A 22,523-nucleotide genomic window follows, 5' to 3' on the forward strand; every position below is an offset into this window, starting at 1 on the left:
CCAATGGCAGCACAAGGGCTACAAATCCAACCGGTTTATTCGGCTTCCTGGCATAAAATACAAACATAATATACAATGTAATGAGATACGTAGTACAAGTTCCGCGCGTAAAACAAACTCTAAACAATGTAATGCAATGTATAATAACAAGTTCCGCGTGTAAAACAAAGGCGCATGCAAAACCGCCTCCTAAAAAAAAAAGAACACGTCCTACCTAAAAATAGAAGCACTTGGAAAGGCAGTTGCTCGTAGTGTTTTCCAGGCAATTGTGCGGAGAGAGCACGAGTTTGGTGCTGCTGGTGAAAGATGCCCCTGTACATTTCAGCGGGATTTTTTTTTTCAGCTTCCATACAAGGGCAGCCGAGAGAGGTAACATTGAGGGGACTGCCAGGCACTATTAGTGCGGTAGCCACTGTAACACAAAATGTCTGATCTTGGTCATGATTGTCCACCACGTGGCTAAGAGTGGCCACGGGTAAAACCTTCAGGTTACTCTTCACCTGGACTCAGTGGAAAACAAGCACAGTTTTACAAAATAAAGATATGCAGAAATTATATAGCACAGGCTCAAATCTGAAATGGCAGCCTCAGAAAAATGTAAGGATTTAATCAACTATTTTAGCAGGATTAGAAGTCCTTCTTGGCACAGCTCACAAAGGCAATGTTAGAATTGCCCTTCCTCTTTCATTTTTTTTTTAATTTTAGCACTTTTCTCTCATTGCTTGAGCCCTAAAGAAAATTCTTAGAAAATGATGTTACTTCAGTCCTTTTAGAAAAGTACCCTTTCACCTTCAGTGTTCAGCTCCCCTTTTGCCATGAAACCTGTTTAGATAGACATTCTCTATTTTTAAAAATAAGAAGGGAAAGTGGAGACAAGAGGTGAAACAGTCCAAACCTGAACGACTGGAAAAAAAAAAAACCTGGCTGGCAATAAGTCTTATATTGCTGCCAGGGACAATGTGCAGTGAAAACTCTCTGCCTTTCCTGTAACAATCTCTGCCTGCAGAAAGACAGACCGGCTGCTCCATTAGGCAGCTAAATGTTCAACCTCAGGAAGCTGAAATCCCGACCTCCTGCCTAGGGGCTGCTTCAAAGGCACTGACAGCACAACCAATTCAGCTGGGCTGGCTCAGCTGCTACCACCTCTGAGGAGGCAGTGCAGCACTCAGGTGATTCCTGCCTAATGAAGCAAGTGGTCATTAAAACACCTGTATTCCCATACAAATTTAGGCATGGCTGCAATTGTGGCCCATTTCACTTAGAAAAAGGGCCTGCCTGGGATGGTGAGGAAACCTTGATCAAGCACATCCAAAGACACGGAGTGCTCTGGAGACCTACCAAAGGCATGGATGGCTGGGCTGAGCATAAATGTGAATCAGGATTTGGCCATTTTCTTGTCAGCACTGCAGAATAAAACACCACATTACTCCAAATGCAATCAGAAGGAAAGCAGAGCGCAGTGCCTCATTTGCAGGATTTGGGATTTAGCTGGGATATGTGCTAACGCCAAGGTAGGTAGCGTGGAAATTGTGCCATTTGAATGGGACAGATTAAAGCATTAAATATAAGCTCTTTAGTAGTGTTACGGGCACAATCCTGGCTTATTAAGACAAACTAAGCTTCTTAAAAATGAGACTGCCCTGAAATGAATAATACTGTCTCAGTTTCAGTTCTGACAGAACTGGCTTTGTTAATTTATTTTCCCTTTCAAGTCAGTCACAATTCCTGGGTCTCACGTAGGAGTTGCCATCACATTTTGATTTGTTTAGGAAGTTGAGTCTTTACTGTCAATCTTCCTTATGTTAATCTGAGACATCAGTAATATTCTCTCTGTATTATATTAAAAAAAACAAAACAAAACAAAAACCCACAGGAAAATGCTTTGACCTTGTCAAATTTGACCTTGGTCCCAAAATACCCATGCTCAAAGCAAGGAGGCACCAGGTAATGCAATCCCCTGATGCTGCTGCCCTGGCATGGGAAAAGGGACACGCATGCAGCCAGGAATGCTGCAGTATTGAACTCTTCAAGCAGCAGGGTAGGGAAGCAGAAATTGCCCCTAGGTCCAACCAGCTGAGCTGCTGATGAAGCCAGGGCCTTGCCCCATGGCCACCTGCTCCTGATTTTTCTGAACAATTTTCACAAAAGCGGAACAAAAATAATCCTCCCAAACTTGAAGACAGTTACTGTGAAGTAATACAACCATGAACTGGAGAGGACTGGATTGCATTACTCACAAGTGAAGGTTACACTCTCACTGCCCAAAATAATTTTTAAGATCTAATTTAAGATCTGATTTCCTCTAATATACCATTGAGCCATAATTAGGCAGGTGGCTGGAAGCTCATCATCCAAAACTACCAGAGATACACATTAAAAGGCACCAAGAGTTAATAGAATTAATTTGATTTCTGTGTTGGCTACCTCCACAGGCTATTGCAAAGTAGGAAGCTGAGTGTGTTCAAGTCCAGAAAGGTTCCCAGCCAGCCATGACCTGAAATGGGCTTTTGCTTTCCTAGCAAAGCTCTTTAATAAAACAGGACAATAAAACCAGGTTTAACTGTTTTAGGTGGAAAGCATGCAACTAGATAAGTGAGATTTTTTAAAACCCCATCCCAAGGGTGTTCTAGTCCCTGGACTTGGCACCCACCTACTTGTACCGTGTGCCTTGTGGCCAAGGTTTCTGACTTCCTGATGGATGATGATGTTTCCATAGTGAGGCGACAGGCATGCCTCCCCGCAGCCCTCCCAGCCCGCTGGGAGAACAGGATGTGCTGCAGAGATCAGGCAAGCAATGCTGACATGAAATCAGAGGGAAGTGCTGGCAGGCCAGGTGCAGGCTTGGTAGAAGGCAGCAATATGGCTTTGACACTGGAGAGGCAAGCCCAGACACTGCCAACATCCACAACTCACTCCCACACTTTCACTTCTCCTGAGAAGTGAAGCCCTCTCTCCTTCTCTACTCCTTCGAAGCCTCTCCTCCAACTGCCAGGAGCTGGGCAGAGCCACAACACTGAGAGAGGCCCTGCAGGAGTCTGGCTCTGGACACCCTCTTGGGCAAACAGCCCGATGAGCTGACTGAGCCCTATATGGCACTTTGCAGGGGCTGTGGTCTAAGAAAAGGCTGAGAAATTTATTCCTGCCCAGGCAAAGAGGCTTTATATCCCTGTTTAGGAACAGAGAAACCTTGAGCCAGTGATATTAGCAGGCTTGGTTACCGCTTGACAGAGTCCAGATCAGCCCTGGGGAGCTTCCGGTGTCCTCGCTGTGGCTTCAGGCCAAGCTCTGTCTCCATTTCAGGCTTGCTGCTGAGTATGAGCACACAAAGAGACAGTTGCAAGACCATGATATCCACATCCTGAAGGATTTAGCTGAAAGAAGGGTTAGTGAAGATGGAAGTAAAAAAACAATGCAAAAGCCCCAGCAACAGCTGCAGTGGCTCATATGTCCTGTAGTAAGAGAGGTACAAGGCTGGAGGCATGCACTGGGGCCAGTGGCTATCAGAGGCACTTCATAAGAGCCCAGCCTTACCTGCTGCAAAAGAACAAAGGCAGAAGGACTTTGGTACAAGACCACAGACAGTAATAAGCACTGGTCAAAAGCAAACTTCCACGCTGAGAAACAAAACAAAAAAAAAAGTGGTGAAGGAGAGGTAGGGGATGAAACATCCGGAGCATCCACCATGTCAGAACGGCAAGTGGCCAAGCTCGTTGGCTGAGGTTCATTGCATATGTGCTGATTTGGGCAGCTCCTATTTCCAGCAGAAAGAGTTTAAATAAAGGTGGCTCCCCTGATGTTACACATCTTCCAGCTGTATAAAGCCTCATGGAAATTAAATGTGAGGTTTAGAGGAGATCTGGGTTCCTCCCAGGTAAAGCATACACACACTGCACACTCAGACACTCATGAGGGCAGAGGCCAAGCAGCGTCCTTCACTTCACTCTTCTGCATGCAGAACAGGCCGCTGGGCATCAGCTGGCCACTGACTTGTGTTCTACACCCCCAGTCACGGGTGTCCCCTCTTCTGCCGCTCCTGCCACTCCCGTCTCAGCACTGCGATCTCCTGCCCGTACCAGTTGTGCAGCTTGGAGAAGCAGATCGTTTCCGGTGACACTGGGCTCTCTGGCGTGGCTGGTGAGAGGCCAGGTGCTGGGGATCCTGTGGCATTGCCGGCGGCCGAGCGCCGGCGTGGAGGCAGGGGCGGGGGCTTCGATTGTCCCCCATCGTGATCACTGCAGGTGGCTCCACCAGCGACACTACCACCACTACTCCACGTGGAGTAGCCATTCTCCAGGGTGGTGGGCTTCTCCTGGAGAGGCTGCAAGGCAGGGTTGGAGAGATGCCTCTTCCTGCCAGAGGAGGATCTCTGTGGAGACTTACGGCAAGCAGCCAAGCTCTTGCAGGCCTCCTCCAGCTGCTTCTCCAGCTCCCTTACCACCAGCCGCATGTAGTCGAAGCTGGCCCGTGAGAGTGCCTTCACCCAGGCCTCCATGGCAGCCTGCCCGTCAGCCACCAGCACGTAAGCCCTGGCACCAGCGTCATCAAAGCGGATGGCGAAGGCAAACTCTTCAGCGGCCTCGCACAGCTCCACAGTGCAGCCCTCCAGGACCACCAGCCCCATGGGCTCCCGGCTCTCCCGCTCCTCGAAGTAGAAGAGGAGGTTGCCCTTGAGGACGAACCAGCGGCGCTGGTAGGAGGTGCCATGGTGGTGGGCATGGTGGTGGTGCCGCTCCACCCGCTTGCGCAGAAAGCCAGCATGGTCAGCGGGTGAGTCGCAGGTGGCGTAGTGGGCCACGCTCCGCTCATTCAGCTTCATCGCCCCACCTAGGAGCAGAGGAAGAGAGGGGGAAGAGGTTGTCTTGGTGTGAGGAGCACAGGCCCCACCAGAAGAGGCCTGATCCTGCTCCCAGGAAAAAGCAGCCCCGACTCTAGCAGCCACTGATACAGGACAGTGTCTAACTCAACAGGTACCCCCACAAAGGGCAGGCTCGTTCCTCGCTGCTGCAAAGAGGAGGTCACTACCCGAGCCTCACCACCCAGACACCTGCCTTTCCTGGGAACGCCCACACCGCTGTTTCACTTGGTATTCCACAGGTGACCTACTCTGCTGGTTTTTAATGGGGCACATCAAAGAAATTTGCCTCTCTGCCTGCGAGGCACTCATTTTGCTCTCCATTAGAAAGCAGGATAAGGAGAGTATTTCAGACACAAGGGCTCTGGAACTTACACTTCTGCCTGTTCTCTATTCCCTGTCTCCATGCAGGACCATCCCCACCAGCCCTCCTGGCAGCAGAACTCCCAGCTCCAGCAGGTTCACTAGCAGGGGGGTGCAAGGTGCTGTACCAGCTGTGCAGGTCAGACGGCAAAGCCTCGCTGTCTTCCTTGGCCAGGCTGCTCCCTAGCTGAGGGTGTCCAAAGCTTCAGTGTGATGAGCACCATCCTTTGTTGGAGGAAAAGGATGAAGGAGTTACAAACCAGAACAGTTTGGGACTGGCAGAGCTAAGAGTTGTGTCACTCCCACCCCAGAAATCCAGGGTCCTCACTGCAGGCAAGCTGCACTGGAAACTGGGATGGCAAAACTCCGGGAACATGCACTCACTTCAAAGATTGAGCCCCATGCCAGCTCTGGCCAGTGTTCCTGTGACTTTGTTTTCTGGCTCCTGGGTTTGTTTTGGGTTTAGTAAAAGAAAAAAATAAATGTTTTGTAGAAGCTGTCACTGCCCCATTTGTGGAGGCCCTGTGGCAGGCGACTTTGCAAATCAAGGAGAACAGAGGCTTGAAGGTCAGAATCAGCACAACCTTTGTGGATTGTTCAATTGCAAAAGGATTTCCAACCGCTAAAACTCCACACATAGCAATATGCAGAAAACAAACCACAGCCACCACTCCCAGGACAGATTTGTGCGCTAGGAGCTCCCCACTGCTGAGCAACATCCAGAATCCCTCCCGGAGCCCCTCTCTCCCATCAGGGCTTGTGAGGCACAGCTGAGGACATGGGGGCACAGACCCCAGTTGAAAAATGCCCAAGACCCCGACCAGACACAAGGAAAGGCTGTTCCCTGGAGGTGCTCTGCCCTGGGGAGCTTCCAGCCTGGCACACTCAGGCTGCGCACAGCCGTGGCGGCCCAGGCCGGCCCTGACCGAGGGGACTGTGGGGGTCCCACGTGTGCCGTGCTGGGCTCTGTGCCTTTGTGTGCGGGCGCACGCCTGTGCAATGGGGCTGAGTGTCTCGGTGCGTGTGTGTGCCCTTCCGTGTGTGTGTTCGTCGTGTGCCTGCGACCCCCGCCGCCGCTCCCGCCGCGCCGCCGCCCTGCCCCGGCCCGGCCCGGCCGCCGCCTGGCCCTTGCCCAGCGCCTCCCCTGCGGGACCCCGGCCCGGCTCACCTCCGGCCGCTCCTGCTCGGCGGTGCGGGGCAGCCCGGCCCTGCCGCGGCCGGGCGGGGGAAGGCTCCAGCGGCCGGCGGGGCCGTCCCGCCGCGCCGGCAGCACCGCCCCGCCGGCGGCCGGGGGGAGCGGGGGGGCCGGGGACAGCGCAGCCAGACCGGAGCCGCGTCCTCCCGCACCCCTTCGCTCCGCCCGACACCTCTGCGGGGTCGCCACCTGGGGGGGACCTAAACCCCCGCCCCCAGAGTCGCTGTTGGGGTGCAGCAGGCACGGGGGCGGAGGTGACAGGGCGCCAGCAACGGGGTGCAGCTGCAATGGGGTGCAGTACGGGCTGGGCGCAGTGCTGATGGGGACCAGCTATGGGGTGTAGCAGCAGTGGGGTGCAGCACGGACAGGGTGCGATACTGACAGGGTTGCAGCGGGGGGAGCGATGGGGTGGCACTGCTGCGGGGTGCAACACCGGCGGGGCGCGGTGGCTGCGGGCGGGCGGGAGGCGTGGGCGGTCGGTCAGGTGATGCGGACGGCGTCATGTGAACGGGGCCGGGGCCGGGCCGGGCCGGGAGAGTCGCTCTGGGCCCCGGCGGCAGCGATGGAGACGATGGTGCTGAGCGGGCTGGTGCTGGTGCTGGCGCTGGCGCTGCCCTCCCTGGCCCTGGAGAACGGGCTGGCGCGCACTCCCCCCATGGGCTGGATGTCCTGGGAGAGGTTCCGCTGTAACGTGGACTGCCAGGCTGATCCCCGCAACTGCATCAGGTCAGCGGATAGGGCTCGGTCGGGTCGAACTTCAGGCCCGGGATGGCTCTGGCACCGTCTGGCTCTGGCCCTGGGCCCTGGGGTGGATGGTGCGTGGGAGGCGGGAGGCTCAGACTCCCCCAGAGCTGGGACGGAGAGCCCTCAGAGCTGAAAGATGTGGCCAGGCTTTTCAGGCAGTCGGGGAAATGCTTCCCCCTCGGTGAGATCACTAAACACGGACAGGATTTAAATGGGAGCGCTGGAGACCCTCCTATAGCCCGGACCAGCCCTCCAGAGCCCCCAGTTAAGCCCCAAATCCCTCTGCCTACCTCACCTGGTGAGGCAGAAGGGTCACAGGGTCTCAGCCTGCCATGTCTCCTCAATCCACAGCGAGCAGCTCTTCTTGGAGATGGCAGACCGGCTGGCAGAGGATGGCTGGAGGGAGCTGGGCTATGAGTACATCAACATTGATGATTGCTGGTCTGCCAAGCAGCGGGACGCGGCTGGACAGCTGGTTCCCGACCCCAAGAGATTTCCCAGCGGAATTAAGGCTCTAGCTGACTATGTGAGTGCCTCCTGGGAGACACTGGGGATCTCTGTCCTCGTGCCAGTATGGCGGGAGAGCTGGGAAGCAATAGAGGACCCTGATACCTGGGAGATACCTTGGATGCCTTCATTTGCTCCTTGCAGCTCTGCTCTCCTCACAGGTCCATGCCAGGGGGCTGAAGCTGGGCATTTATGGTGACCTGGGCGTCTTCACCTGTGGGGGCTACCCGGGCACCATGTTGGAACACGTGAAGCAGGATGCCCAGACCTTTGCCGCATGGGGTGTGGATATGCTGAAGCTGGATGGGTGCTACTCGTCTGCAGAGGAGCAGGCAAAGGGTAAAAATTCACCAGCCTCTGGCATTCCTCCCCCTGCTGCTTGGGTTGGGGTAACTGGCCCTTTGCAGCAGCACTCAGCCAGCCAGTTCTTCCCTTGTGTCTCCTTCTGCAGCTGTTGGGAAAAGAGGCTGGAGTTTGTGTGCCCTGGAGCTGGTGTAAGGAAGGAAGCCAGGCTAGCCTGGTATTCCCCTTGCTGGGTGGGCTGGGACAAAGGCTGCTACTGGGACATGGACTGTTGGCAGCCACCCCCTTCACTGGTTGTCATCTTCTCTCCCTAAGGATACCCAGAAATGGCGAGGGCCTTGAATGCCACAGGCCGCCCCATTGTCTACTCCTGCAGCTGGCCAGCATATCAGGGGGGTCTTCCCCCCAAGGTAAGGGTTTTCCCATCTGTTGGCAAGTTCCTGTGTTCCCTGTGTCCTGGAGGAGCTCTTGCTGGAGCACCATAAGTGTTACACCCCACTTATTTTTCCACCCCTGGATGGTGCTGCAGTTCCCCAGAGGGAATGTGGCCTTCCTGACAGGCATCTGGGGACTCTTGGGGGTCCCAATACGGCTAGGTGATGGGAGTTTGTGGGAAGAAGGCTGTAGGGTGTATCCTTTTCACCCTACTCAGATGGTATGGGGCTGGTCCTGACAATCTTCTTGTGAGACAATCCTGTCTGGTTTCAGTGCTTGAAATAGGATAATCTTCCTACTCTATGTTTCTGGAGAATTGGTTGTACTCACTTATTTCCTCTTTCACTTCTTGAGTCAGTGCTGAACTGCTCTCATTGTTGGAGCTGATAGCTTATCATATTTCTCCATGGCCTCTATGGTTGTTTTGCCAGACATTCCATTGTACTGGAGTGTGCCCAGACATAGTAGGATTTTGCCTCCTTACCCTTCCCTCCTTGCCCTTCTCCAGATTCCTCTGCCTTTCACACACTTTCTGGACAGTGCAGCTCTCAACAATCAACAGTGCTGCCCCTGTCTCCCCCACCTTGCAGAACAGTTCTTTTTTCTCTCCTGCCTGACACTGTTCTCCTTGTCAGGTGAACTACACCCTCCTGGCAGAGATCTGCAACCTGTGGCGTAACTGGGATGACATCCAGGACTCCTGGGACAGTGTACTTTCCATCGTGGACTGGTTCTTCACAAACCAGGACGTGCTGCAGCCAGCAGCTGGCCCCGGTCACTGGAACGACCCGGACATGGTGCGGCTGGGTGTTGGGTGCTTTGGCCCAGTCTGGGGATGAGGATCTCCAGGGATCCCCTTCTAAGGGCAGAGTAAAGGAAAAGCTCCAGGAGAAGGAGCCCTGTTGATGCAGAGGCAAAGCTGGTGTTGTCCTTGGCTAAGCTGTGGGGAAAAACCCGTGGTTGAAACGAACCCTTCACTACTTGAATTCACCTGTCAAGTTCTCCAGGTGCTCTCGTCTTTCCCTGCATAGCCTGAGGGCAAATAGTGGTGAAACAAAGAATGTTAATGAGTGCATTTGAATGTATGTTGCTAGCAGGGATGAGCTCTCCCTGTGGCTGTGATGGCAGTGGTGGAGTGGTGGACTACTTAAGGGGAAGCAAAAGTGCGTGTGAGGTTTCCCTTGTGCATTCCCTCCCAGCAGGAAGCAGCATCACCACGGATGACAAGCAGACAAGTTTCTAACCTTTTTCTGTTTCTTCCATATTTTCATCATCTCCTCTCCAGCTCATCATTGGAAACTTCGGCCTTAGCTACGAGCAGTCACGCTCCCAAATGGCTCTGTGGACAGTGATGGCAGCTCCGCTCCTCATGTCCACGGATCTCCGCACCATCTCCCCCAGTGCCAAGGAGATCCTGCAGAACCGCCTGATGATCCAGATCAACCAGGACCCCCTGGGAATCCAGGGCCGCAGGATTGTCAAGGTTAGGGGGAAAGCAGATGCATTTGGCAGAGCAGACAGAAGTAGCACAGAGCATCAAAATAAAGAGGGAGAGGGAAACAATGCAGAGGAACAGGAGCAGGAAAGCTGTGGGAGTTGTGGGCCCTGTTGGTGTGGCAGCCCCACAGGGCATAGTCAGAAGTTACACTGCTCCTAGCAGCTCTGCCTCACCTACCTATCCCCACCTCCAGGAGAAATCCCACATCGAGGTGTTTCTGCGCCCCCTGTCCCAGGCTGCCAGTGCCCTTGTGTTCTTCAGCCGGAGGACAGATATGCCCTTCCGCTACACCACCAGCCTGGCCAAGCTCCACTTCCCTGAGGATGCTGTGTATGAGGTGAGCCCCACTGACACACTGCAGAGCAGGGCAGGCCCATGGCACATGGATCCCCCTCTTCCCAGATCTCTATGCATTTTGCTGGGGGATGAGAGGGAGTACTCTAACGCCATGCCTCTGGGATGAAGCAGCAGCTGCCCACTGGGTCACTCTGCTGTGCCCTGTCCCACTGTGCCATGTCAGTGAGCATAGCTGGACCCTAAGGTGAAAGGTCTGGAATGGCTGGTAGCTCCATCTCTCTCTTTCAGGTACAAGATGTGTATGTCGGGAAGATCATCGGGGCCTTAAAGACAGCAGACAACTTCTCAGTGGTTATTAACCCCTCAGGGGTGGTGATGTGGTATCTCTGTCCCATGGCACTCCCGGTACAACCCTGGCACGTTGTCAGACAGCAAGCCCCTGGCGAGGGTTTCCGCCCAGCCCTTGTGTGACAGGGCCCAGGGGATGGGATGTGGACCAGTGCCAGGGTGAGCTGTGAGACCCCAGAGCACATGGCTCTTCACTGCACAAGTGCCTTTTGCTGGTGAGCCCAGCAATGCTGGGCAGTGACCATCCATCCCCTGGTACCAGCTTGATGATGTCTGCTCCGTCTGTGTAAATCAGGAATTCTTGTTGCCCACTGCCTAAGGGTGTGCAGAGCATACTGCCTCGGTGATTGCAAAGCCTTTTGAGATCCTCCTGTGGAAGATGCCATACAAGTAGAATCCAGCCACGACTGAAGTTTGGCAGCTCTGACACCTTCATTGAGCTGGGTACTACTGGCAGCTGCAGAAGCTGTTTCAACTACACCTGTAGAAAGGCTTTGGGTGCTTTAGTTGGTGCTTTAGGGTTGTGACATCCCCTTTTCCCACAGCCTCACACCCCAGGTGTGTGATGGCGTTAACCTCAAGGATCAGACTTGGTCACCTTCTTTCTTTTGCTCTAATCAGCTTGGTTTAGAATAAGGGGCTGTCTACAGGGCTGCATCTCTCCCACATATCCGCACCAGGACCAAGAGCTCTTGGAGGCATAATGGTCCTGTGCAGTGAGGCTTTGCTTGCTCCAGCAGGCTGAAAACTCAGGGTTTCTCAGGGAAAGGCTTCTTCTCCCAAGGATCTTTGCATCCACAGCTCTATCCTGAGGAGAAGCCTGCACTAATAAACTGGAAGTGAGTGTCAGGACACTAAAGCCTCAACTGCTTCACCTTAATACAGCAGTCTACCTATGGAGGAGTTCTAGGTGACACAAGATTAAGCCTCAGACTGGATAAATACGACATTTTAGATTAGGAAAAAAAAAAAATTCTCTATTCAGCTGTGGGAGGGCTCCTGGTCATCTGTCCACTCTGGTTCCTGAAGGACCAAATGGTTGATTCTGGACCTCTCCAGAAACTTTCTCTGGGGTGCAGGGTCAAGATACTGAACACAATGCTTGCAGTTCTAATAAGGAAAGACTTGCTAACAAAAGAAGGAGCTGGCTTTGTTCTTGGAGAGTGATTGAGGCAAACTGATTGAAATAAATGGAAGTAGATCACAGACTCTGTCTCATGTATTGCTAGCTATAGCTGCTTGATTAATGTAGGATTACAGGGTCATTACCTCAAAGCAGGAACAACTATGCTAGGAAATAGAACTGGTTTCCTGTCAGAGGCTGGAGTGATGCAGAGTAGGAAATGGCTTTCCAGTAGTTACATGTTCAGCAGGGCAGCAGCATTCCTTGGCACTAAGGAAACAGATCTTACAGTCTATAGCCAAGTGCCATTTTCCTTATTAAATACTTATTTTTCCATTGCTGGAAAAAAATTGCTGGCAAGGAGTTTTTTTTAAAGACTTTAATGGCCTTCCCTCTGGTGTAATGTACATAGAAGAGGTGCTATGAATGCAGCTGTAGTGAGTAGCAGTGTGGTGACAGCCCCTGCTACATGCAGTGATGGGACATGAACATGTGCCAGTTCTGGATACCTGGGGATAACCACAGGCACCAGCCAGCCTTCCACCCTTCCCAGACAGCAAGGGGATAAACTCCATGTTCTTCACTCCCTCAAGTTACTTGATTCCAGGTCCGGTTTAGCCACATACCAGGGAGAGAGCGAGATGTACTGACCCACAGGTGACCCAAGGGAACAGCAGTAGTGGTTATAGTTCATTCCAGCCTTCTGTGCAGTATGCAAGAATTGAGATCAACACACACACAACACTCTGAACTGGCAGATAAAGGTATCAACACTCCTGTATTAAAGTGCAATTCAGAAAGTTACAAACATTCATGGTTGATTTTTTTTTTCCTTAAATACAGAGTTGTTAGAATATCTCTAAGACAGAAAAAGTGTTTATTGATAAGGAAACTTACTTCCCCCCATGTGGAACTGCTTTAGGAATTCATACTTTTAAGCTGTGCAAACCTGACTTGCAGGAGAGCCCTGCCATGCAGGGAAGTAAGAGGGAAAACACTCCTTCCCCCTTCCTTGTGAAGGTAGGGAGGCTGTAGGAAGTAAAATCACCCTCTATGTAAAGGATCACAAGGGTCTCCACCAGACTAGAGACTCTTCAGAGCAGGTTTAACGGCACTATGTCCTAAGGAAAAGGAAAGTTGTGGCTGAGCAGCCAGAGTCTCTGCAGAAGAGCCAAGCATTAGTAACTTCCACACAGAGAGCAGTTGCCAGCTGAGAGCACTGCACCTGTAAGCAACCAACTGTGGCATTACAGTGCCCACATTGCTCAGATGTGGGCGCACACAGCCTGGCTCCAGCAGCTGAAGGAAAAGATGAAGGCCAGTATTCCCCTGTGGAGGTAGCACACAACACAAGTTTGCTCAGCAGAGGGAGCCAGGGCCGCAGGACTTGTTTCCTGACAAGGCTAGTGCCAGGTCATCTGCCTAATGTAACATATTTTGCTCCAAGGCAGGCAGCCTCCTGTGCAACACTTGACTCCGTTACGCTCGAGTAATGGCTGCTTGACACAGGATTATTGCACAGACATGGAGCCTGCTTGGACAGGGAAAAGACAGACTGATCCTCAGGCCTGCCAGTCTATGAACTCACTGCCCTGAAGCACACCTTTGTTTGCTTCTCTACTCAGTGGCTACGAAGATAGGTTGATTGGGACCCATCCCCTTCCCTCTTGCATAGCCAAAGGCTCCAGTGTCTCCAAATGCACTTCCCAAGGTCATCACCCCTCAGCTGTTAGTCCAGGATGCCACACACTTCCAACACAAGACAGGATTTCCAAAGTCCCATCCCACACTGAACTGCCCTAGAATTCAAGGAACTTTAACACCTTTCTAGGGCACCAGATGATCTATGCAGGGAACCTCATAGCTCTCTACACCTTTCTTCCTGGATGGTGCTTCAGAAGTCAAAAGTTTGGCATTCCAAGTTGTTTCACTCCAACAAGATCCCAGGGCCTTCACATTTTAGTCCTAAATTAGTCATGTGATACAGTTTAATAAGAAGTCCATCTCTCTCCTCAAGCCAATGGCAGGGCAAAAGGTTAGTCCTTCGACCCCATGAGATAAAGCAAGTAAGTAGGAAAGTGCTGTTGTCCTGCCTTGTATTGCCACTGACTCAATGTTTAAGGAGGGCAGGTGCTCAGCTGCCCAGCACTATATTGTAGAGAAACAGAGATCTAGAGATATGCTAACTTGAGGGGTACTAACAGCCAAGCTGTCTTCAGGAAGAGAGAATGTGGGAGGCTGGCTGCAATCTCGTTCTGTTAGTTGTTCTTCTTATCCTCAGGAGGTGTATAAGGAGGTGGCTGTTCCTGGAAAGAGATACAGCAGAGTCAACAACCATGCTTGTTTTATGACCAGCTCCTTCCAGGCATTCTCAGGCTTGGCTCACCAGAAATGAGTGCCCTGTAGTGAGCTATAGACAGAACCAAGTTCTATGGTTTAAGCTGTCATTTCATCACACCATTCCTCTCTAATATCAGTTATGTTCCATGATACACACAGTCTCCATAGCATTTCTAGGAAAAGTCCCCTCAAAACCAGGTAACAAATGGTCTGCTGCAAATGGACTATTTAATCTGTTTTAAATGCCATCTTCCCTTCCAGGGCTTTGTTCCTGTTGAAGCTCATGGCTCTGACCCAGCAGACAGCAAACCCTGGGCTGCAGGCCAGCTTTGCTGCTCCACCAGTCTCCACCCCTCCAGAGCCAAGGCAGTGAGGGGCACAGCCAGACTGCCATGTACCAGATGGAGGCTACACACAACCTACTGGCTGTCACTGAACAGTAAGAGACCTCCCTGTCTCCACACAGCCCAGAAAGAAAGCAAAACAGAAACCCACATGCTGTCATCCTTAAGTGACCTATTCCTTTTTAACTCTCCTCATTTTCAGGCCCAATGGATGCAGAGAGCTCTGTGCTTTCTCCGTACGCATGCAAGTCTGTTATGCCTTTAGAAGTAAGACAATTAGTAAGTGGCTGTTACTGGGTCAATCTTAAGGCTTTCCTCCTTTCTTGACTGAAAATTTAACCAGCCTTCTTCATGGGAGCCTCCCTCCCAGAAAAATGCATACTTTCTGTGCATGTTCAACATGAAGGTACACTAGACTTTGCTAAGAAAGCAAAGTACCATCTCTGCTAGTGACAGGAGTACGCACATGAAGACCGGGCACGGTACTCACCATGGGCATATACACGTTGTGTGGGTTGGCAGGGTTGTAATATGCACTGGAAGCAGCTTCCATGGCCTTACTGCCTCCTGGAAAGGAAGGTAAAGAAGCCACCTTAAATATCTGAGGCAATAGCCCTAGCTCCAGAGCCCTCTCCCCAGCCTCACCTCTTCCAAGGAGGCAACAAAGGCCCAAGAAGCCAACAGAAGCTGCAGCAAGCTGGGCTAGAATTGAGAGCAGCTCAGGAAAGCTGGCTAGGGCTGACCACAGGCTGTGCAGTGCAAGGCTGAGCAGCTCCCTAGAGAAGACTTGGAGCTCTTGTAACAAGAGCTCAGCCCAAGCCCCCAGGCACTCTTTTGCACCCAGATCCTGGCAACTGCCCAATCCCATTTACCTGGCATTCCTGGGCTCACCCAGGCTGGGGGAGCTGAGGGTCCTGCAGGAGGTGCCCCAGAGTAGGGGGGTGGAGGCGGCATGTACATGGGGTTCATGTTTGGAAGTGGTGGGTAAATACCTGAAAAAGACAACACCAGGTTGATGCTCTGGACCACAGACCATGGGACAGAGGGGAGAGAGCTCACAGGCCCAACAGCACATTAGCTGGGGACAAGAGCAGTGGTAAGGGAAGCTCTCCAGGCTTGGTAGGGATGCAGACAGCAGGGATTTGATAATTTGCTAATGCCTGTGATGTCAGCAGGCAATAATTCTCTATCAAGCAGCAGCACAATTTGCAAACCACACTTTCATGTAGCTAGAACTACTCATGTAGCGACACACGGGTATAATCAACAGTATGTGACAGATTTCTGCAAAGACAAGGATCCTTGATGGAGACAAAACTACAGCAACCCTCACCGTAACCGTCACCATACCACTGTCATTTCTTCACAGCTAGTATCAGCCACAGTCATCATAACACAACTTCCAAACCTGGGCTCTGGGCGTATGGATATCCCATGGGCTGTGGAGCAGGTCCATAGGCATTCACTGGAGGTGGTGCATATGGATAAGGTCCGTTTGGTGGTGGAGGGGCGGCGTAGCCTCCTGGCACAGGTGAGTAGCCCCCGGGGGCAGGTGTAAATCCTCCGGGAACAGGGGTGTATCCATAGCCAGGGTTCTGCAGAGGAACGCCACTGGAAGCTAAGGAACACATGTTTAGTAAGCCAGACATCTTTTCTTAAAGCTAAATGTACAGAATAAAACTTAAAAAGTCCTGTTAATGCAGCACTGTTTCCCTTTATCTAGATTCACCATATAGTCCTGGCACAGTACTGTGCCTGAAGAGCATTAGTCACAGAGTGCTAAAGGAAACCAGATGCAAAAATAAAACCTCACAGGGTTCCCACTGCTTGATGGAAAGACTACTCTAAAGCCAGTAACAGTACAGCGGGTTTTCCTTTCTTTTTTATATACTTTCTTTCTGAAAACAAGTACATTTTAAAACACACATTTCTTTAAAAAGAATATCAGAAAAAAGTACTTGTCCTTCCATTTTAAAATTTTAAAAAGTATTTGTTTTTTAAAACCCTATTTTTCCCTTCTCCAAATGTGCATGTTAGCTTTCCCCATCTTACTGCACTATTTTAGAACTGAGCTGAGAGTAGCTAAGTGAAGCAATTTTTCAGCATCACATATGTCAACTTTTTTCCAGGAGAAATAAGATTCTGTAAAAAAAGATGGTCCACATCAGAAGCCCAAACCCCAGAATATTCTGACTGCACGAAAGAAGTAAGATGAAATAAAAAAAATGGATTGAAAGGGACAGCAAAATTTTCCCTGGAAAAAGAAAAAAATACTTTGTTGTGAAGAGGGCCTAGAGTACCCCTCTTCCCATGAAGTTCAGAATGAGCACAATTTGCTTACTAGCTCAGCCAACCATGGGGAAACCACAAGATCTGAAAATCCCTTACCACTAGAAGCAGCTTTCAACATCAGCTGTCCAAACTCAATGGCTCCTCCACTGTTGAAAGTCAGTTTAAATGTTCCCTGCCCTTCCCAGCCACCTAGGAGAGAGAATTAGAATTGAATCAGACTATTAGTCTCCTCAGTACCATCCAAGACAGCAAAATTGTTTATATTTCAATCATTTTTTCCTTCTTTATTTCAAAACTGTTTTGCATCCTATTACCAGGGAGAAAGAATCATGGCACTGCTATCTGACATCCCCCAAAATAACTCAAGAGGATCAGGAATTTAACATTTTACCCTCTGAAAGTTATAGTCATGTAGAAGCAGCCTACTCTAGATACAAGGCTGTTTAGTTCTTTCCTGAAAGGTTTAATGGAACCCAGAAATGAACAGTGCAAAGATTGAACATTTATTTCATTGACGATATTAACTGAAAGCCCTCAGATGAAGTTTTATTGACATCCTCACTGAACTGCAGATCAGGACTGATCTGTAGTTCACTAAGGATCTCAATGCAACTCAAGCCAAGATTTAAATCAAATGCAACATCTTTAATCTTATTGACACATAGAAGCTCACAAAAATTATTAAATGCTGGGATGTAACAGCAAATTCTCAGAAAAAATCATTTCAATGATTACGATGTCTTGCAAGGTAGGTAGGAGTGCTTTGTTTTCTTAGGGCTTTCTGGGATTTGGTGTTTTTTTTTGGTGGAAGGTGCTTTGGGTTTTGGTGTTTTTAACAAAAAATATGTGTCATTTAAATATAAGATTTATCTTCATTGTCTAACAAATTAGTATCAAGAGAGATAGTCTCTTGGGGGCAAAGTAGAAATAAAGCACAGAACAGTAACAAAAGAGTACATCATGGATAAAGTCATTCCTTTGAAGACTCACCTCTATAAAACCACTCTTAGTATGACTTCAGCCCAAGAAAGTGGGCTGATCCACAATCCCCAGACTACCCAGTCACTTTAAAATATTGTTACAAACAGAAGGCAAAAAGAATAAACACTTCAGATGCCATGAAAATATGCAAGAAAGGGCTGAAGAGGGAAGAAATTTGAACCAGAAGCCATGTTTCTAATCCCTATCTTTTGCAATTCCCCATGTCTGGTCATAAACACCACTGTTAAGTCTTACTGTGGCTTTACAACCAAATTGGGATCAAAGCTAAATCAATGATGGACAGCAGACTCACAGATCCATGCAAACCATACCCAAGGGGCTCCTGACTTCCCAAAAACCAAAAGTGGTTGCTAATTCTCATTCTGTGTACCAACAGCAGGCACAGGTGCCTCAGTCATTTACCCACCTTCCAGGTCAAAGACAAGAGAAAAGCACACTATGAAACTGAGTAAACATGATACACACAGCAATACAGAAGTTAAAGAATTAAAAGTCACCCAGGGCAAGTCAGTCCCGGGCCTCAGGGCAGAAAGTGTCATGGTAGCAGTGCCCTAAAGTGCAGGAGAGGGGAGTTACCTCAGTGTGGACACACCAGCTATACCACCACAGCTACTCTGCCTTTCCTGTGCACATAAGCTGGTCTGGCGTTCAGCAAAAAAGGCCTTGTGAGGTTTGGGAAGAGTTTAATCTACAAAGTGCTGGCACGTACCTCCGGCCTCGGCCTGGATCTGTCCTTTGATGTAATTGGCAGAGAAAACAGGCTGCTCGATCGAGCATCCCTTCACCAAATAAAACGGCATCATGAAGGACTGCATAGGATCCTTGCCCTTGGACACAAAGATCATCTGCAAGGCAGGAGGGAATGCTTCTGAATTACTTGAATTCAATAGAGAGAGTGATGATGGAGTTCTCATCATATCAGCATCCAAAAAGAGGGTAACTCAACCTCTAGTGTGAGTATGCACTGAGTTATTTCACAGCTTTAATACTCGGGATCCCGAATAGATTTGATGGCACATGGCTCACTCACCTGAATCATGTACATTCCAAAATAATAAACCACTTAAAACACACCTGCACATTATACAAGAGTTGTACTGTTCTGCTTTTTAAGGATAAGCTATGTGAGTTTGCAAAGGAAGTATCATTGACTGACACATTGAATATATTCTCTAGACAATGATTTCCAGGATTAAGTGTGCCTTTGCAGGGGACTGGAATTGTGACATAGGTATGAACTATCCCATTTCCACATTTCCTTTTGCTACGTAGTGCTGCCAGTGGTCCGTTCCACAACAAAAACTCCTTCTTCTATCAACTAGGTTACTACTTTAAAGTTTACAAGATCCCTAGAGAAAGCAGCAACCCTGCTGGCATCAGACTTACCCTGTAAGGGGTGAGATACAGCATTCCTTTCTTGGTGCCTTTGAAGATTTCAGGCTTGCCTGTCACGTCACTGAAGGAGAGCTCCACATCTTTACACTGTTTGAGGACACTGCAGGAGGAAATCAGACAGATTGGAGAGACAAACTTGGTAACAGCTCTGACATATACCCTCATCACACAGGGAAGGGAACAGCACAGTAAAACTCTGAATATTACCCCAAACCCCTGCTGTGGGCCCTGCTGTTTTGACTTCAAACAGAGAGGGATGATTTATGCAGACTGGAAGAATTCATCCTCTCATCTGAGACAAGCCCTGTTCCTCCTTCATAAAGGGCACCTTTAATATACAGGGCGGGGGGTGTCTCCAAAGGTATCAGACTGAGGAATTCTACCCTGCACACAAAGACCCTCAGCCCACAGATGAAGGCACCGAAAGGGTTCAGGTGTCAGAAACCATCCCCTTGATGCCATGGTGTAATCTCAGAACAATCCTCCCTCCCTAGTCCATGCTCAAATCAAGTCCACTGCGCTGGAAAATAGCGCTGCTGTAACGCCACACCCACTGTGCAAACTGAGGAAGCGGCTGCACTGAAACCCTCACTGCTGGCTCTGCCTCACATGACTTAAGTAAACTTCTGTAGTAAACAGTACCACATGAAAGAATGAAACAATGGGTCAGCAATATCAGCAATAAAGATATTATTGTTATGGGAACATTGGCAGAGCTTCCTAATGACACAAACCCAGATGAGAAGTGTAAACACTGCAGGGTCAGGGGTATAGAGGTGCATGAAAAATTAAATAAATTTTCAGAAAAAAATGAGTCATCTTAGGAAAGCATGTCACTGAGTCTACTGTGCAGATGTAAACATACTACACAGTAAGAAAATCTGCAGAATAAACAGAAGAACCAGAATAAAGACAAACCTTCAGTGTGTTACAGTGGTGGAAGACTCCAAGGTGTGTTATGGTTCAAGAGCTTAAAAAACAAAGTGACAAAGCCCTAAACCAACACAAGCCTGAATGGGCTGGATCTAAAATAATCCTTATGCATTCTGCTCAGCACACTGTAAAAATCAAAGTCAGGAAACTGTGCAATTATTTGGGGAAGGGAGGAATCTGCAGGGCCACCATAAGGAAAAACAACCAAATGCCCTATAGTTTCAGGTTGTATGCTCTTTAGGGAAGAGAAGAACACTGTAGATGTATATGAAAAATGCAGCTACCTGAGAATGAAGACAATGAAAAGTCAAGCTTTGATGAGAAAAAACTACCTAAGAAATTCTACTGGGACACTTCTTCATAGCTGAGCTAGATGGAGATTCTCCAACTGGCTGGAAGGGACAGACTTATGAGAGAGAAGAGCTCTTTCCATTTCCAAAATGCAAGGGGGAAACATATATTTTTGACAGCTTTAATCTTACCAGAACCCTCCCTCAATATGTCTTATAGTAGCATTTCCCATCACTTTGCCTCACTGGGAAGAATTTCCACGTATTCATAGTAATGTTTACTGCTTTGCAGCTACTCACACAAGCAAATGACATGCAGCCACCACCACAGAGAGTAATTAGGCTGCTGAACCGGTCTGCACCTGCATGCCTGTCCAGGGCTGTCACGGGAGGATGTGCACCCTGTGGAGCCACACTGCCCTCACTTGTGACTGAGCAGCCCTCAAAGAATGTATGGTTTTATGATCTCAGGCCAATGCTAAGGGTCAGAAGGGATCTTAAAGGTTACCTAGTCCCAGCCTCCCTGCCATGGCCATGGCCACCTTCCACTAGATCAGTTTGCTCAAGGCATTATCCAACCCAGCTTTCAACACTGCCAATGCTGGGACAGTCACACCTCATCTGGGCAACCCATTCCAGTGCCTCACCACCCTCACAGTAAAAAATTTCCTCCTAATGTCTAGCCTGTACTTCCCTTCTTTCAGCTTGTACCCATTACTCCTTGTCCTAGCACTGCAGCTCCTGACAGAGGCCCTCCGTGCCTTCCCTCTAGGTCCCATTCAGATACTGGAAGGTTGCAATGTCTCCACACAACCTTCTCTTTTCCAGGCTGAACAATCCAAACATTCTCAGCTCATCTTCACAGAGGAAGTGCTTCATTCCTTTTACCAACTTCATGGCCTCCTCTGGACTTGCTCCAACAGTTTCATATTCTTCTTATGTTGGGGACCTCAGAGCTGGACGCAGCACTCCAGGTGAGGTCACACCAGAGTGGAATACAGAGGCAGAATCACCTCCCTCGACCTTCTGCCCACGCTGCTTTTGATGCAGCCCACGATTCAAAGGATAGAGAAATCTCCTTTAAATCAGCACAAGCTCAACATGTCAGAGGACCTTCCTGATTGAAGTACCAGGAATCAGCTCCAAACTCAACACAACGTGGAGCATATTCTTGGAGAGTAATTTTCCTATTGATCACCAGACCCAAACCAACTCCTTTGACCCTTTACTGGGTCTCAGGTTTCTAGGATTTCTCTTACCAGGATTTCTCAGACCAGGATGGTCTGTCAATCCCTGCTCGGGGTGAGAGCCTGTGCTCCCATGGAGAGGTGCTTCTCCGTGCAGAGGAACTTTGAATTTAAGTTCCTTACTTAATAACTCAAGTGATCAAGACTCCTACCTTAAATAGTCTCTGCCTCTCTGGCGTCAGTAAGTGCATTACCTTAAAAAAAAACCCAATTCTTTGGCTTTTACAAGCCATGCTAGCCTCAAGCTTCACCCAGGACTCCCGCTGCAGCTTTAAGGACCCCCGAGCTTCCGCGGTGAAGACGGGGCAGCTCTACGGACTGCAGCCAAACCTGCTCCCCACTGCCCACCCCAGCCCGTCCCCACCCTGCCAGGGAGCCCTTTAGTAACGCAGACCCCGGGCCGAGCCGGGCCGAGCCGGGCCTGCGCGGCCGGCCAGGAAACGGGAGTCGCCGCAGCGGGAGACTCGCACCACTGTGCCCCGCCGTCCCGGCCCTGATGAGGGGAGAGGGGCCGAGGAGGACCCGCCCGGCCCCCCGTCCCCCCCGGTACCTTTCGGCATTGGGAATGACGACACCACCCTCCTGCGAGTGGTTCCTGTTCAGCGCCATCTTTGCGCCGTCGCCCCCGCCCCTGACCCGGTGGCGGCAGTGACGTCATCCCAAGCGCGGTCCCGCCCCCGCCCCGCTGGCCCCGCCCCCCGCGGCGCGCGCGAGGCGGAAGTGAGAGGGAAGCGAGGCGGAAGTGAGGCGGCGCTGGCTCGGTTTAATGGCCGCCGGTGACGGCGGAGACGCTGTGAGGGCCGGCCCCGCACAACGAACCACAGACACTGGCCTACACGCAGCCCTGCTCGCTCCTCTGGCTCTCTCTGCTCGGTGCAACCACGGCCGTTCGCTGCGGTGGTTGTCTCAGTGGCAGCTGTCCAGGATTTGCAGTGCTTAGCAAAGTTTCTCTGCGAACAGTCTGTGAGCCTCCGAATGCGCTGGGTGGGCATCTCTGGTGTAAGGTTTAGACTCT

The 22,523-nt window shown here is 50.3% G+C and overlaps 3 protein-coding genes across 11 annotated transcripts; 1 reads left to right on the forward strand and 2 right to left on the reverse strand.

Annotated features, from left to right (window-relative positions):
- Window positions 1-19: 19 nt before the first annotated feature.
- On the reverse strand, window positions 20-6,870 carry PHETA2 (PH domain containing endocytic trafficking adaptor 2). 7 transcript variants are annotated; one of them, XR_004497602.1, is made up of 4 exons: window positions 6,384-6,469; window positions 5,228-5,440; window positions 3,219-4,824; window positions 20-412 (listed from the first exon to the last, which is right to left on the reverse strand). XR_004497602.1 is itself a non-coding variant. In XM_015628012.3 (3 exons), the coding sequence occupies exon 3, from the start codon at window positions 4,814-4,816 to the stop codon at window positions 4,007-4,009; it is 810 nt and encodes a 269-aa protein (XP_015483498.1). In that variant the 5' UTR covers window positions 4,817-4,824; window positions 5,228-5,440; window positions 6,793-6,870; the 3' UTR covers window positions 20-4,006. The 7 variants fall into 7 exon arrangements, 4 of the variants coding, with proteins under 4 accessions (XP_015483498.1, XP_015483497.1, XP_015483496.1 ...); XR_004497601.1 differs by having other exon boundaries at window positions 2,651-4,824; XR_004497600.1 differs by having other exon boundaries at window positions 1,339-4,824.
- NAGA (alpha-N-acetylgalactosaminidase) lies at window positions 6,540-11,748 on the forward strand. The gene is made up of 8 exons (XM_015628008.3): window positions 6,540-7,136; window positions 7,506-7,680; window positions 7,823-8,000; window positions 8,280-8,374; window positions 9,035-9,196; window positions 9,685-9,882; window positions 10,091-10,234; window positions 10,483-11,748. The coding sequence occupies exons 1-8, from the start codon at window positions 6,814-6,816 to the stop codon at window positions 10,663-10,665; spliced, it is 1,458 nt and encodes a 485-aa protein (XP_015483494.1). The 5' UTR covers window positions 6,540-6,813; the 3' UTR covers window positions 10,666-11,748.
- A 669-nt stretch (window positions 11,749-12,417) lies between these two features.
- WBP2NL (WBP2 N-terminal like) lies at window positions 12,418-22,171 on the reverse strand. 3 transcript variants are annotated; one of them, XM_015628009.3, is made up of 8 exons: window positions 22,059-22,171; window positions 19,030-19,138; window positions 18,353-18,488; window positions 16,738-16,830; window positions 15,758-15,967; window positions 15,222-15,341; window positions 14,840-14,916; window positions 12,418-13,971 (listed from the first exon to the last, which is right to left on the reverse strand). In XM_015628009.3, exons 1-8 carry the CDS (start codon window positions 22,115-22,117, stop codon window positions 13,924-13,926), a joined length of 852 nt encoding a protein of 283 aa, XP_015483495.1. In that variant the 5' UTR covers window positions 22,118-22,171; the 3' UTR covers window positions 12,418-13,923. The 3 variants fall into 3 exon arrangements, with proteins under 3 accessions (XP_015483495.1, XP_033370566.1, XP_033370567.1); XM_033514675.1 differs by lacking the exon at window positions 22,059-22,171 and adding an exon at window positions 21,076-21,766; XM_033514676.1 differs by lacking the exon at window positions 22,059-22,171 and adding an exon at window positions 19,957-21,043.
- Window positions 22,172-22,523: the final 352 nt, after the last annotated feature.

This window comes from Parus major, chromosome 1A, assembly GCF_001522545.3.
Source record: "Parus major isolate Abel chromosome 1A, Parus_major1.1, whole genome shotgun sequence".
Lineage (NCBI taxonomy): Eukaryota > Metazoa > Chordata > Aves > Passeriformes > Paridae > Parus > Parus major.

What these genes read in the sequence shown, in the direction of transcription:
- PHETA2 (XM_015628012.3), bottom strand. Translation starts at nt 4,816, where the DNA reads ATGAAGCTGAATGAGCGGAGCGTGGCCCACTACGCCACCTGCGACTCA.
- NAGA (XM_015628008.3), top strand. Translation starts at nt 6,814, where the DNA reads ATGGGGTGGCACTGCTGCGGGGTGCAACACCGGCGGGGCGCGGTGGCT. An exon ending in TGCAGAGGAGCAGGCAAAGG is followed by an intron (nt 8,001 to 8,279) that starts GTAAAAATTCAC and finishes TCTCTCCCTAAG; the next exon opens with GATACCCAGAAATGGCGAGG. An exon ending in AGGGGGGTCTTCCCCCCAAG is followed by an intron (nt 8,375 to 9,034) that starts GTAAGGGTTTTC and finishes TCTCCTTGTCAG; the next exon opens with GTGAACTACACCCTCCTGGC.
- WBP2NL (XM_033514675.1), bottom strand. Translation starts at nt 21,158, where the DNA reads ATGAAGTTGGTAAAAGGAATGAAGCACTTCCTCTGTGAAGATGAGCTG. An exon ending in TTCAGCCTGGAAAAGAGAAG is followed by an intron (nt 19,139 to 21,075) that starts GTTGTGTGGAGA and finishes TTCCTCCTGCAG; the next exon opens with TGTCCTCAAACAGTGTAAAG. An exon ending in TCCATACGCCCAGAGCCCAG is followed by an intron (nt 15,342 to 15,757) that starts GTTTGGAAGTTG and finishes TGTCTTTTTCAG; the next exon opens with GTATTTACCCACCACTTCCA.